Below are 12,332 nucleotides of genomic sequence, written 5' to 3'. Positions count from 1 at the left end.
GTAATTTTTTTTATGTAGTTTCAAATATATAAATTTTATTTTGAAAAACATAAAATACTCAATGTCCAAATGCACATTCAAAATTAAGAAGTCTGAATCTCGTTAAGCAAAATGTATCAAATAAATTGGGACATAGGCAATATTAATTACTTTAAAATCTAAACACCAAAATCGATTGGTTAACTAACTTGAATCCCGAAATGTGTAAAGGTCTTTCATATGACTTAAACATGTGTTGTGTATCGTAGAGTCCATGTTGCGTATAGATTTGTTTTTTTTTTCATCGGTAGGTTTTTGCCTAATTGCCTTTGTTTATTGCCATCATGAATTCATATAAAATTAAGCTTCTCTTTGCCTAATGATGTGTAGCTATAATTTCATAGTTTCGTACACTATGTGCCTTGCATTTTACATGCTTTAATGATAAATTACACTTTATTTGTGCATAATGGAGTCTATTTTATGTGTAGGTAAATTGGAGATGAAAGTAGAGCAAAATGGATACTTAAACGTTGAAAGTGTGCTCGAGAACAGTGAAAAGGAGAGACCTGGTGAGGCCAGCCAAAGGCCAGGCTGGACCAGGCTTTAGCCCAGGCTGGACCAGGCTTTAGCCTGGCGAGGCCAGCCTAAGGCCAGGCTGAACTAGCAGCCACATTTTTGGGCAGCCACGTTTTTGGGCAGCTAGAGGCAAGAAGAGCTGGTGGAATCACCCCTTGGAGTTAGAATTATTATTTCTACATCTTTTCATCTTTACTCTCTATTTTAATTATGCAAAATATTTGAAATATTGTTACTATGAGTATGAGTAGCTAACTTCCTAATCTAGGGTTTTGATGGAACCTATTGAAGGATGATTTTCTTGTTACGTTAATATAGATTTGCCGTAGTATTTTCTCTATTTGTTCAACTATATTATTCTTGTGGTTGATTGAAGGGCCTTTCAATCAGCTGTGCCTATTTAGTATGTATTACTCGGGAGAGAGTGCATATTTAGGTAGTTGTTGAACAACATCACTCCTAAACGTATATGGGGGATCAATACGGAGGTTTAAAGGTAGGATTAGGGATAACGAAACCTTGGTGCGATATGAGTGAGCTGTACTTAATGCCAGCTAGCGTAATTCGGGAGAATATATCTAGTAAATTATGGTGATTACTCGGGAGAGAGTTACGACAGTTAGAGTGCTCATGATCGGTAGAGAAGACTTAGGCAAATTTATAGGAAACGTAGCGGAAAGGATTCCGACAATAGGGGAAATCACAACCTTAGATCATTCCAATTCTTGTTTACAAGCTGTTCGTAGTTAGTTGTTAATTATTACATTTTTATTACGTAATAATTAGTTAATAAAACCCAATATGTTACTTAAATATTTCTGAAGATTGATTGTGTGAATTTGTGCGAGTTTAGTAGCTGTGTTTGATAGGTTAATTCCTTGTGGGATTCGACTCCGGACTTATTAGCCGGAATATATTTGCAACGATCGCTTAGTCCTTTTTAGAAGGCATAGTTGAGCGTTATCAAATTTTGGCGCCGTTGCCGAGGAGTTAACGGTATTAATTACAGCTAAAAGAAGTGCTAGAATTTTTAGTGTAGTCAATTTTCCCATTTTAAACCAAAGACATTGAAATTTTAACGTTTGTAGTCTTGGGCGTTATAGGTGCATGCCTAGGAATTCCTCAAGAACTAGTGAATTGCTTGAAGCGATATCAGATCCTGAGAAAGTTTTCAAGGCACTAAATCATGCAAACAAGAGAAGCAAACAACAACAAAACTCGAGAGAACAAATCGAACCAAACATGGCGGACGGAATAGAAAATCCAATAAACAACAGAAACAATGAGAATGAACCAAACATTCGGGGTGTGGTGCCTCTTGTACCAGAAACAACATTATATAATTGGGCACAACCCACTGCCTACAATCTAGCAACCGCAATTGCAGTCCCTCAGATACAAGCAGAATCATTCCAAATCACAAATAACATGCTACATTTGTTGCAGAACAAGGGACTGTTCTCAGGGTCACACATTGAAGATCCTCAGCAGCACTTGAAGAATTTCATGTCAATATGTTTAACGCAAAGGCAACCTAACGTAACACCGAATGCAATAAAGCTTTTGTTGTTCCTATTCTCGCTGACAGGAGAAGCTCAGACTTGGCTTAATTCACTCCCCATAAATTCCATCACTACTTGGGAGGAATTAGTCAAGCAATTTTTGAACAAATTCTACCCACCAAATAAAATTGCCCAATAGATTGATGATATATTAAGCTACAGGCATAGATCAACAGAATCACTACAAGAAACATGGGAAAGGTTCAAGGGCATGCTGGTTAAGTGTCCACATCATGGTATTCCAGATCAGATGTTGGGGCAGAGATTCTACATGGGACTGACAGACAGCTTAAAGGCCAATGTTGATGCTTCAGCAGGTGGAGCATTTCTAAGTAAAACATTCCCAGAATGCAAGATCCTACTTGATAAGATGGCACAAAACTCAGGATGGATGACTAGAGCATCCACGATCACTCCGGTAGTTCACTCAGTGGCGTTGGACCCAAACAATTCCATAGCTGAGAATGTGGCCACTCTAATGACACAAATGAGTATCCTCACCAAAAAGATTGATGAATCAGGCCAGAGGCAACAGGTTCACATAGTTGAAACAACTAATGGGGCCTTATGTACAACATGCATTAACCAACCATATGTTTGCTTGTGGAGTGCGGAAGGTGACAACCAGCAATATCATGCAGATATGAACTATGTAGCCAACTATGGGGGACAGAGGCAAGGTGGTCTGAATTAGGGTCAACATAATCAATAATATTGACCAGCGCAACAGTAGTACAATAACAACAACAATCTTGGAGCTATGCGACCAATGGGTCAAGTTGCGCCTTACCAAAGGCAACAGAGCTACATCCAGCAAAATCAACCACTGACTTATCAACAACCTCAACAACAACAGATTATGAGACCAGAGGATGGGTTTACTAAACTTGAGGTAATGTTACAACAATTGATTGGGTCCACAGGAAAAATGCAACAGAGGGTAGACTCGCATGAATCAGCGATAAAGGGTATTGAGATTCAATTAGGACAGATTTCTATGGGCCTAAACAATCGTCCCCAAGGGGCGTTACCTGAAAATACACAAGTCAATCCAAAAGAACAGGGATCGAAACAGCTTATGGCAGTGAGTCTACGAAATGGTAGAGACCTAGATCTGGAGCAAGAGATGGCTCGTGAAAGCCGGCCTACTGAAACACTTGTGCCTATACCCATCGAGATAGATGACTCAACAGGGTTAACAGAGGTGACGGTACAACATGCGCCAGCCGAAACAAGCAAAGAAAAAGAAGTCGCGAAGGAAACTGAGTCAGAGCAAGAGAAGGCAATAGAAACAGTGCCAGAGTAGGTTCAAAATCAAACCACATTAAAGAAGCGGCCTCCAACACCCTTCCCCCAAAGATTGGCCAAATATAAAAAAGATGAGCAATATAAGAAATTCTTGGAGATGTTGAAGCAAATTCAGGTAAACATTCCATTGATTGATGCCTTAAAGGAGATGCCTGGTTATGCAAAAATGATGAAGGACTTGATGTCTAGTAAGTTCGACTTTCAAGACTTGGCCACGGTTACACTGACTCAGACATGTAGTGCTATTGTGACAAGACCCATAGCTGAGAAGTTATCTGATCCACGGAGTTTCACAATCCCATGCACAATAGGCAACTATGCGTTTGCTAAGGCACTTTGTGATTTGGGGGCAAACATAAACTTGATGCCCTTGACTATCTACAAAAGGTTAGGCATTGGAAGAGCTAGACCCACATCTATGTTGTTACAGCTGGCCGACCGAACAGTGAAGAGGCCCTATGGTATCCTTGATGACGTATTAGTACAGGTGGGGAAGTTTGTTTTCCCAGCAGATTTTATCATTTTAGACTGCCGGGTTGACGAGGAGATTCCCATAATTTTGGGAAGGCCATTCTTGGCCACTAGTAGAGCCCTAATTGATTGTGAAACTGGAGAGCTAAAGATGAGATTGAACGATGAAGAGATAACGTTTAATGTGCAGAAATATATGCGGTAACCTAGTGAGTTTGCTAACTGCTCTCTGATAGAAGCTGTGGATATGATCTTGGAGGAGGAAGATGAGACTCTGAATGCAAAAGACCCTCTAGCAGCGTGCCTCATGAACTTAGAAGAAATGAATGGTGAAAACTTGGCAGAGTGGGTTTTGGCCCTTGAAGGGCGAGGGTACTGGAAAAGAGAGCTCGAATTTGAGCCCTTACACTTAGAAGAAAGAAAAACACCTCCAGCTAAGCCGTCAATTGACGAGCCACCACAGTTGGAACTAAAACTGTTACCTCCTCACCCCAGGTATACTTTCTTGGGACCTAAATCCACTTTACCTGTTATTATCTCATCCAGCTTGTTAGATGTGCAGGCAAAACAACTTTTGCAGGTGTTAATGGAATGCAAGACTGCAATTGGCTGGACCATTGCAGATATTAGGGGGATCATCCCGACATTTTGTATTCATAATATTCTATTGGAAGATGGGCACAAACCTTCCAGAGAACATCAAAGAAGGCTAAACCTCAACATGAAAGAAGTGGTGAAGAAAGAAGTGATCAAGTGGTTAGATGCGGGAATCATCTTCCCAATCTCTGACAGTAACTGGGTTAGCCCAGTTGAGTGTGTGCCAAAGAAGGGTGGAATGACTGTAGTGCCCAATGACAATAATGAGTTGATCTCAACTCGTATAGTTACAGGTTGGCGAATTTGTATGGATTATAGAAAACTGAACACAGCACCCGGAAAGACCATTTTCCTTTACCATTCATTGACCAAATGTTGGATAGACTGGCAGGGAGGTCTCACTTCTTCTTTTTGGATGGATATTCGGGGTACAATCAGATTTGCATAGCCCCTAAGGATAGAGAGAAGACATCATTCACTTGCCCGTATAGCATCTTTGCCTTTCGGAGAATGCCGTTTGGCCTATGCAATGCACTTGCCACCTTTCAGAGGTGTATGTTAGCCATATTCACTGACATGGTTGAAGATATTATGGAAGTCTTTATGGATGATTTCTCTATGGTGGGGGATTCGTTTGAAGACTGTCTGCACAATTTAAAAAGAGTGTTAAAAAGGTGTGTGGAGACAAATTTAGTGTTGAACTGGGAGAAGTGCCATTTTATGGTACAAAAAGGTATAGTGCTGGGGCATCGAGTGTCCAGTAAGGGTATTGAAGTTGACCATGCTAAGGCTGAGGTGATTGAGAAGTTGCCACCGCCCACTTTAGTTAAGGCAGTAAGAAGTTTCCTTGGGCACGCCGGGTTCTACAGGCGATTTATAGAGGATTTCTCTAAAATTGCTAACCCCTTATGTAAATTCCTTGAAAAGGATCATTCTTTTGTGTTTTCTGATGACTGCAGGTTAGCCTTTGAGGAGCTGTAAAGGAGACTGGTGACTGCACCAATTATCATTGCACCCAGCTGGGAACAACCATTTGAGCTCATGTGTGATGCGAGTGACTATGCTATAGGAGAAGTCATAGGGCAGCGGAAGGACAAACTGGTTCACCCAATTTACTATGCAAGCAGAACGCTAAGCAGTGCACAACTCAATTATACCGTGACTGAGAAAGAGATGTTGGCTGTGGTATTTGCATTCGACAAATTCAGGTCTTATTTGATTGGTTTAAAAGTGATTTTTTATACTGACCATGCAGCACTTAGGTACCTAATAGCAAAGAAGGAGTCCAAGCCACGCTTGATCCGTTGGGTTCTTTTGCTACAAGAATTTGATTTGGAGATACGCGATAGAAAAGGGGCAGAAAACCAAGTGGCAGACCACCTTTCAAGGTTGGAGGGAGCTGAAAAGAAAGTCGAGGTAGAAGATATAACTGAGACATTCCCAGATGAACAATTGCTAGCAGTGATATTGGAGGAAGCGCCATGGTATGCAGACATTGCAAACTACCTGGCAATCGGTATTATTCCCTATGACCTTTCCTCTGTTCAAAAGAAAAAGTTCTTTCGTGACTGTCACATGTATTATTGGGATGAGCCTTACCTGTTCAGAATTTGTGTTGATAACATGTTCCGGAGATGTATCCCCGAGATAGACCAATCTTCTATTTTACAGGCTTGTCATGCATCACCATATGGTGGCCACTTCGGAGGAGTAAGGACCGCCGCGAAAGTGCTGGAATCGGGCTTCTATTGGCTGACAATGTTCAAGGATGCACACTTATGGGTGAAAGGTTGTGACGAATGCCAACGAACTGGGAATATTTACCGCCGACATGAAATGCCTATGAACCCAATTCAAGAGGTAGAAGTGTTTGACGTGTGGAGAATCAATTTCATGGGCCCTTTCGTCAGCTCATATAGGAACAAATACATACTCGTAGCTGTGGACTACGTGTCGAAATGGGTGGAGGCTACATCGCTCCCGACAAATGATACTAAGGGAGTAATTGTTTTTTTGAGAAAGAATATATTCACCCGATTTGGCACTCCAAGGGCGATAATCAGTGATAGAGGATCTCACTTTTGTAATTGAGTCTTCGCAAAGCTGTTAGAAAAGTATGGTGTACGTCACAAAGTTGCCACCCCATATCATCCACAAACGAGTGGGCAAGTAGAAGTGTCGAACAGAGAGATAAAGAGTGTTTTGACAAAGACTGTGAATGCTACAAGAACGGATTGGACAAGAAAGTTAGATGATGCACTTTGGGCCTATCGTACCGCTTTTAAAACTCTAATTGGTATGACGCCATATAAATTGGTATTTGGGAAGGCATGTCACCTACCAGTGGAGTTGGAGCATAGAGCTTTATGGGCACTGCGACAGTTGAATCTTGATATAGAAGCTGCGGGCACAAGTAGAGTCACAGAGCTGCACGAGCTTGATGAATTTCGTTACCACGCTTTTGAGAGCACAAGATTATACAAGGAGAGAATGAAAATAATGCATGATAAAAATATTCTTGAGCGGAGTTTTAAACCCGGAGATAAGGTATTGCCATACAACTCGAGGCTGAGGTTATTCCCGGGCAAGTTAAAATCACAATGGTCGGGACCATTTAGTGTGGTGGAGATTCACCCCATCGGAGCCATAGAGATTGCTGCATCAAATGACTCTCACACGTTTAGAGTCAATGGGCACAGGTTAAAACATTATTTGGGCATGGAAGATGCGAAGGTAGTGTTGGTGACTCATTTGCTCGAGCCACCAAAGTTAAGCGAGCCTTAAGTGCAATTATCTGCATTGTGCCACGACATTAAATCAGGCGCTCGTTGGGAGGCAACCCAATTCGTAGTTGATTTTTTTTAGTGTAGCTAGAATTCTTCCTTTTTTTTGTTTTGTTTTTAGGTACTAACAAGTTTGCAGGCGAGCTGGGCAAGTCGAACAGGGTTTCAGCATCACCTTACGGACACCAGGCGCTGGAGCTGGAGACACCTGGCTAACGCCAGGGTCTTCCTGGCCTTAGGCTGGCGACGCCTGGCTAACGCCAGGGTCTTCCTGGCCTTAGGCTGGCGACGTCGGGCTAACGCCAGGTACTGGGCCAAGCGACGCCAGGTAAGTTATTTCGGCCAAGTTTACGTTATTTTAACCGAACCTCCTCACATTACACGCCCTAAACACTGAACACAATACATATAACCCTAACCTCACTTAAACCAAAAACACATCAAGATTTAGAAAAGAAATTCACAAGCACACACATCTTCTCATCAACGTTGCTCTCAACCAAAAACACTGCATGAATTGCCCTCACCCACAAACACTCAACAACACATTGCCACAGTGGTCTCCCACATCCCCATTGAAGTCAAGTTTAGTCTTGCTATTGTTTCACACTAATCAGAAATTCTCAGGCAGCTTCTTCCTCTCAAAAGCTTCAAAGGTATGATTTAATCTCTTTACTTTGTAATTTCGAGAGAGGTACAGGTAATTACACACAAAAAATTGGTGGTTGTTCTTCATTGTGGTTTTGAGTTTGTGTGCCCCAACCCCATGAAACCCCATAGGAATGGTGCTGCGATTATGAAAACATGTGGTAGTGCGGAACCCCCAAGCCAATTTGGGAGGATGAGGCAATCCCTCGTGTCCATAAGAAATCCCATGGCACTAATGCATGTTAAGTGTTTGATATAATGCCTCAATGGCATTCCTTGTCCCCATTGGAGCCCGAGTCTCCGGGATTAATACACTAGTGTTATGAAGTCATACACCACGATAAAATCTCAAGTGTGGGGTGGCTCGCGGGCAGCCCATGTATTCTTCTTTGATTCTTATATTAAGAAAAGATGAGGTGAAGTCTGAGTAACCTCGAAAAGTCGGGAAAATTTTTGTGTGTAATGTGTAATGCAGTTTTATCTAACTACTGCTTATTTGTGTAGGAACAACGATGCCTCCCAGAAAAGACACTGGCCAAGCCAAGGCTACTTTCACTGCGCCGGCTAAATTAAAGGCGACCTCAGCACCTCCCCCAAAGAAGAGAAAAGGGGGGAAACTACCTCCAATCTAAGTAGAGTACAAGCTGTGGCAGCTATAACAGCTATGCGTCAACAACCACAAGGCCAACGGGAGTTTGGCATCAACAGTATACCACCACACACTAAGGATTGGTACAGGCATTGTAGGCCTAAACATGTACACCCAGAAGCAGCTATCAATGAACGCATCTTGAAAGCGAAGTATCCGGCAATTTGGAGGGGCATTCAGGATATGGGGTTGAGCTATGTATTTAAGAACACAGGGAACATTAATCTCAACTTAGTACGAGAATTCTATGCAGGGTTTGATCCGCAGAGTACTGAATAGCTGGTGCCGATTCGTAGACGATTGATAGATTTTTCACCTACGGCCATATGTAACTTCTTAGGTGCTCCGGCTGTTCCTGTGGAGCCATTGGACCACTTCATTCGCCGGCCTACATACAGAGAGTTGAGACACATGCTTTGTGGTGACAATTCTATGGCAGCATGGGTCCGGAATAAGATAACTAATCGGCACAAGAGGTTTCCCAAGAAGAAGATGAGGGCGGAGGCTCAAGTGTGGCTTAAATTGATAAATGCACAGCTCCTACCGTGTAATCATGACACACTAATTAGCCGTGAGAGGACCTGTGTACTCTACTTCCTCATGACGGGTCAAAGGGTAAATGTGGGTCATCTGATCCGCTACTAGATGTCTGTAGTCAGAACGAGTAAAAAGATTGATCGAATGCCATTTGCCAATTTTCTAACTCAGTACTTAAGACACGAGGAGGTTGAGGAGGAGACAGAGTTTGACCACACCATTGATCAGCCCCTACGACAAACGGACATCACTAGCCACCGAATGAAAGAAGAGACTGCCATGACATCGTTGACAAGTACCGAGCGCAACGCTCGGGATGATAGTTTTATGGCCCATCTCTATGGGATGATGGATTTGCAGCTAAGGATAGGAGGTCGACAGGCCACATCTGAGGAGAGGACTAAATTGGAGCACAGGTACCCGCTCAATGCTCTTGCCCAACAGCTGGCTGGGTTAGGAGATGGATAAAGACTCCCCAATGATGAAGATGTCAACACACTGGAGCAGTCTGAAGCTGAGCCAGAGCAGTCATATGGTGAGAGAGATGATGATGATGAGGAGGAGGACGAACATGATGAGGAGTGGAGAGCGTCAGAGGATGAAGACGTTGCTTGATCAGGGAGTTTCTTCACACCCTACTCATTTTTCGTGTTTTGTCATTTTGTGCATGCACTGAGGACAATGCATGATCTAAGTGTGGGGTGGGGACTTGTACATGGTTAATTTTAGTCATTTAGTTATTTAGTGTTAAATGTTTTAGTATGTGTTTTAGTACTTTAGTAATTGATTTGGTTATTAAAAAAAAAATAAAAATTGGACTCATCCCGACGATGGATCTCCCACACAGTTTTCTTGAGGGAAGTAAGTCAAAAGAAAATACCAAAAAGATTTTTTTTTATGTGTGCAGGTAGTGTAGTAATTCCCCCTTGGTTTTTCTTTGGGCCGCGGTTCTTTTCCAGGGGCTTTTAGTTGAACCGGGCGTAGTTAGTTTTAATTTTTAGGAGTAGGAACCACGAAGCTATGCATTTAATTGTAGCAATATCTCTTAGCTTTGTTATGCCTTGAGAATAGTTAGTATTATGGTTGTAACGCTTAGGCTCGGTTTTTGACTCTTGCATAAGTATCTTAAATTGTAGATTCCTAATTTTGCTTAACTGCTTTGACTGGAGTGTCACAATGAAACCAATCCTGAGTGAGTTATGTGCCATGCATGTGTGAGTTTTGTATGTATTCTGTGCATTGCATTTGATGTCTAGAACTTGCCCTGTGTGTGTGCAAAGCGAAATAGTAGTCTTGTTCAGTCTGAGAAGTGATATAGGCGTTTCTTTGTTAAGGCAGATATATATATAGTTTACCCACCTAAAAGTTATGTAACGTAGTTAACCCCTTTGAGCCTGTAATCCTGTTTCTTTGGCAACCACACTACAAGATTTGAACCTTTTCACCTCTAATGAGCACTCGAATTGTTATGAACTTTGTAAAAGTTAAAGTGTGGGGTGATTGATTTGGTTTTTGAGTGGAACTAATGACATAAGGAGAAAGGTAAACTGTTTTTAAAAAGTAAGAGCCGCTTGAATCGGAAAAAAAAAATATAGTTGCATTGCTGGGAAAAAGAATATTCTTTGAAAAGTGGCGACTCTTAATGTAATTATGCTTAAAGAAATATGGGGAATATAAATTGAAATGAAGGTAGAAAGTTATGGTTTGACATAAGTATGGGATGTGTGTTAAAGTATATGTATTAAAGTGCTTAAGGGAGGTGTAGTCACTCATATCCAAATATATCCTACCCGACTCGCAGCCTACATTACAACCAATAAAAGTCCTACTTGATCTTAGTCTGAATGAACTCGATTAGTAGAGTATTACACTACGGGCAAGCCTATGGTGCATCCTTTGTAGCATATGAATGTTATTTCTGAGAGCGAGTGAATTCTTCCTATCTTGAGTTCCTACGGTCTTAAAATTTATTGTGTGTGGAACTAATCTCTTTTGTTGTGTGAGGACACGTGATTCATAAAGGAAAGGTAATGTTGTTGACATCCATGTTAGAGTAAGTAAGTGAATTGTGAATAAGGCATGGCATTTGTGAGTCGAATCTTGAGGCGAGGATATCACACTTGTGTGCTTAAACTATTTTAAAAATTCTTACTGTAATGAGTTAGGAGAATTGCTTTAAAAGGTCGTATTTATAAGTGTAGTTTGATTGCTCGAGGACGAGCAATGTTTAAGTGTGGGGTATTGATGTGTGGCTATAATTCCATAGTTTCGTACATTATGTGCCTTGCATTTTAAATGTTTTAATAATAAATTACACTTTATTTATGCATAATGGAGTCTATTTTATGTGTAGGTGAATTGGAGATGAAAGTAGAGCAAAATGGATACTTAAAAGCTGAAAGTGTGCTCGAGAACAGTGAAAAGGAGAGACCTGGCGAGGCCAACCTAAGGCCAGGCTAGACCAGGCTTTAGCCTGGCGAGGCCAGCCTAAGGCCAGGCTGAACCAGGCTTTAGCTTGGCGAGGCCAGCCAAATTCCAGGCCTTAGGCTGGCGACGCCAGGCCTGAGGCCAAGTCCAATCCGAATTTTGAAGACTTAATTCATTCCGGGTTTGAGTAAGACTCGGCCCACACGTTTAGGGTTTCTTCTACACATATAAATAGACCTAAAAACATCACTTGGAGTGGGGTTCTTTCAGCAGCCACGTTTTTGGGCAGCTAGAGGCAAGAAGAGCTGGTGGAATCACCCATTGGAGTTAGAATCATTGTTTCTACATCTTTTCATCTTTACTCTCTATTTTAATTATGTAAAATATTTGGGATATTGTTACTATGAGTATGAGTAGCTAACTTCCTAATCTAGGGTTTTGGTGGAACCTATTGAAGGATGATTTTCTTGTTACGTTAATATAGATTTGCCGTAGTATTTTCTCTATTTGTTCAACTATATTATTCTTGTGGTTGATTGAAGGGCCCTTCAATCAGCTGTGCCTATTTAGTATATATTACTCGGGAGAGAGTGCATATTTAGGTAGTTGTTGAACAACATCACTCCTAAACGTATATGATGGATCAATACGGAGGTTTAAAGGTGGGATTAGGGATAACGAAACCTTGGTGCGATCTGAGTGAGCTGTACTTAATGCCAGCTAGCATAATTCGGGAGAATATGTCTAGTAAATTGTGGTGATTACTCGGGAGAGAGTTACGACAATTAGAGT

The 12,332-nt window shown here is 41.6% G+C and overlaps 1 protein-coding gene across 1 annotated transcript; it reads left to right on the top strand.

The window, feature by feature from the left end:
- Window positions 1-3,525: 3,525 nt before the first annotated feature.
- On the top strand, window positions 3,526-4,104 carry LOC138906833 (uncharacterized). Its single transcript, XM_070196539.1, has 2 exons — window positions 3,526-3,715; window positions 3,821-4,104. Exons 1-2 carry the CDS (start codon window positions 3,526-3,528, stop codon window positions 4,102-4,104), a joined length of 474 nt encoding a protein of 157 aa, XP_070052640.1.
- The last annotated feature ends 8,228 nt before the right edge of the window (window positions 4,105-12,332 follow it).

The sequence above is a fragment of the Nicotiana tomentosiformis genome, chromosome 1 (genome assembly GCF_000390325.3).
Source record: "Nicotiana tomentosiformis chromosome 1, ASM39032v3, whole genome shotgun sequence".
Lineage (NCBI taxonomy): Eukaryota > Viridiplantae > Streptophyta > Magnoliopsida > Solanales > Solanaceae > Nicotiana > Nicotiana tomentosiformis.
This window is presented reverse-complemented; position numbering and strand designations above follow the sequence as displayed.

Excerpts from the sequence above, each read along its gene's own strand:
- LOC138906833 (XM_070196539.1), top strand. The coding sequence starts at position 3,526 with ATGTTGAAGCAAATTCAGGTAAACATTCCATTGATTGATGCCTTAAAG. Across the intron at positions 3,716-3,820 it reads GAAGTTATCTGATCCACGGA|GCATTGGAAGAGCTAGACCC; the intron begins GTTTCACAATCC and ends ACAAAAGGTTAG.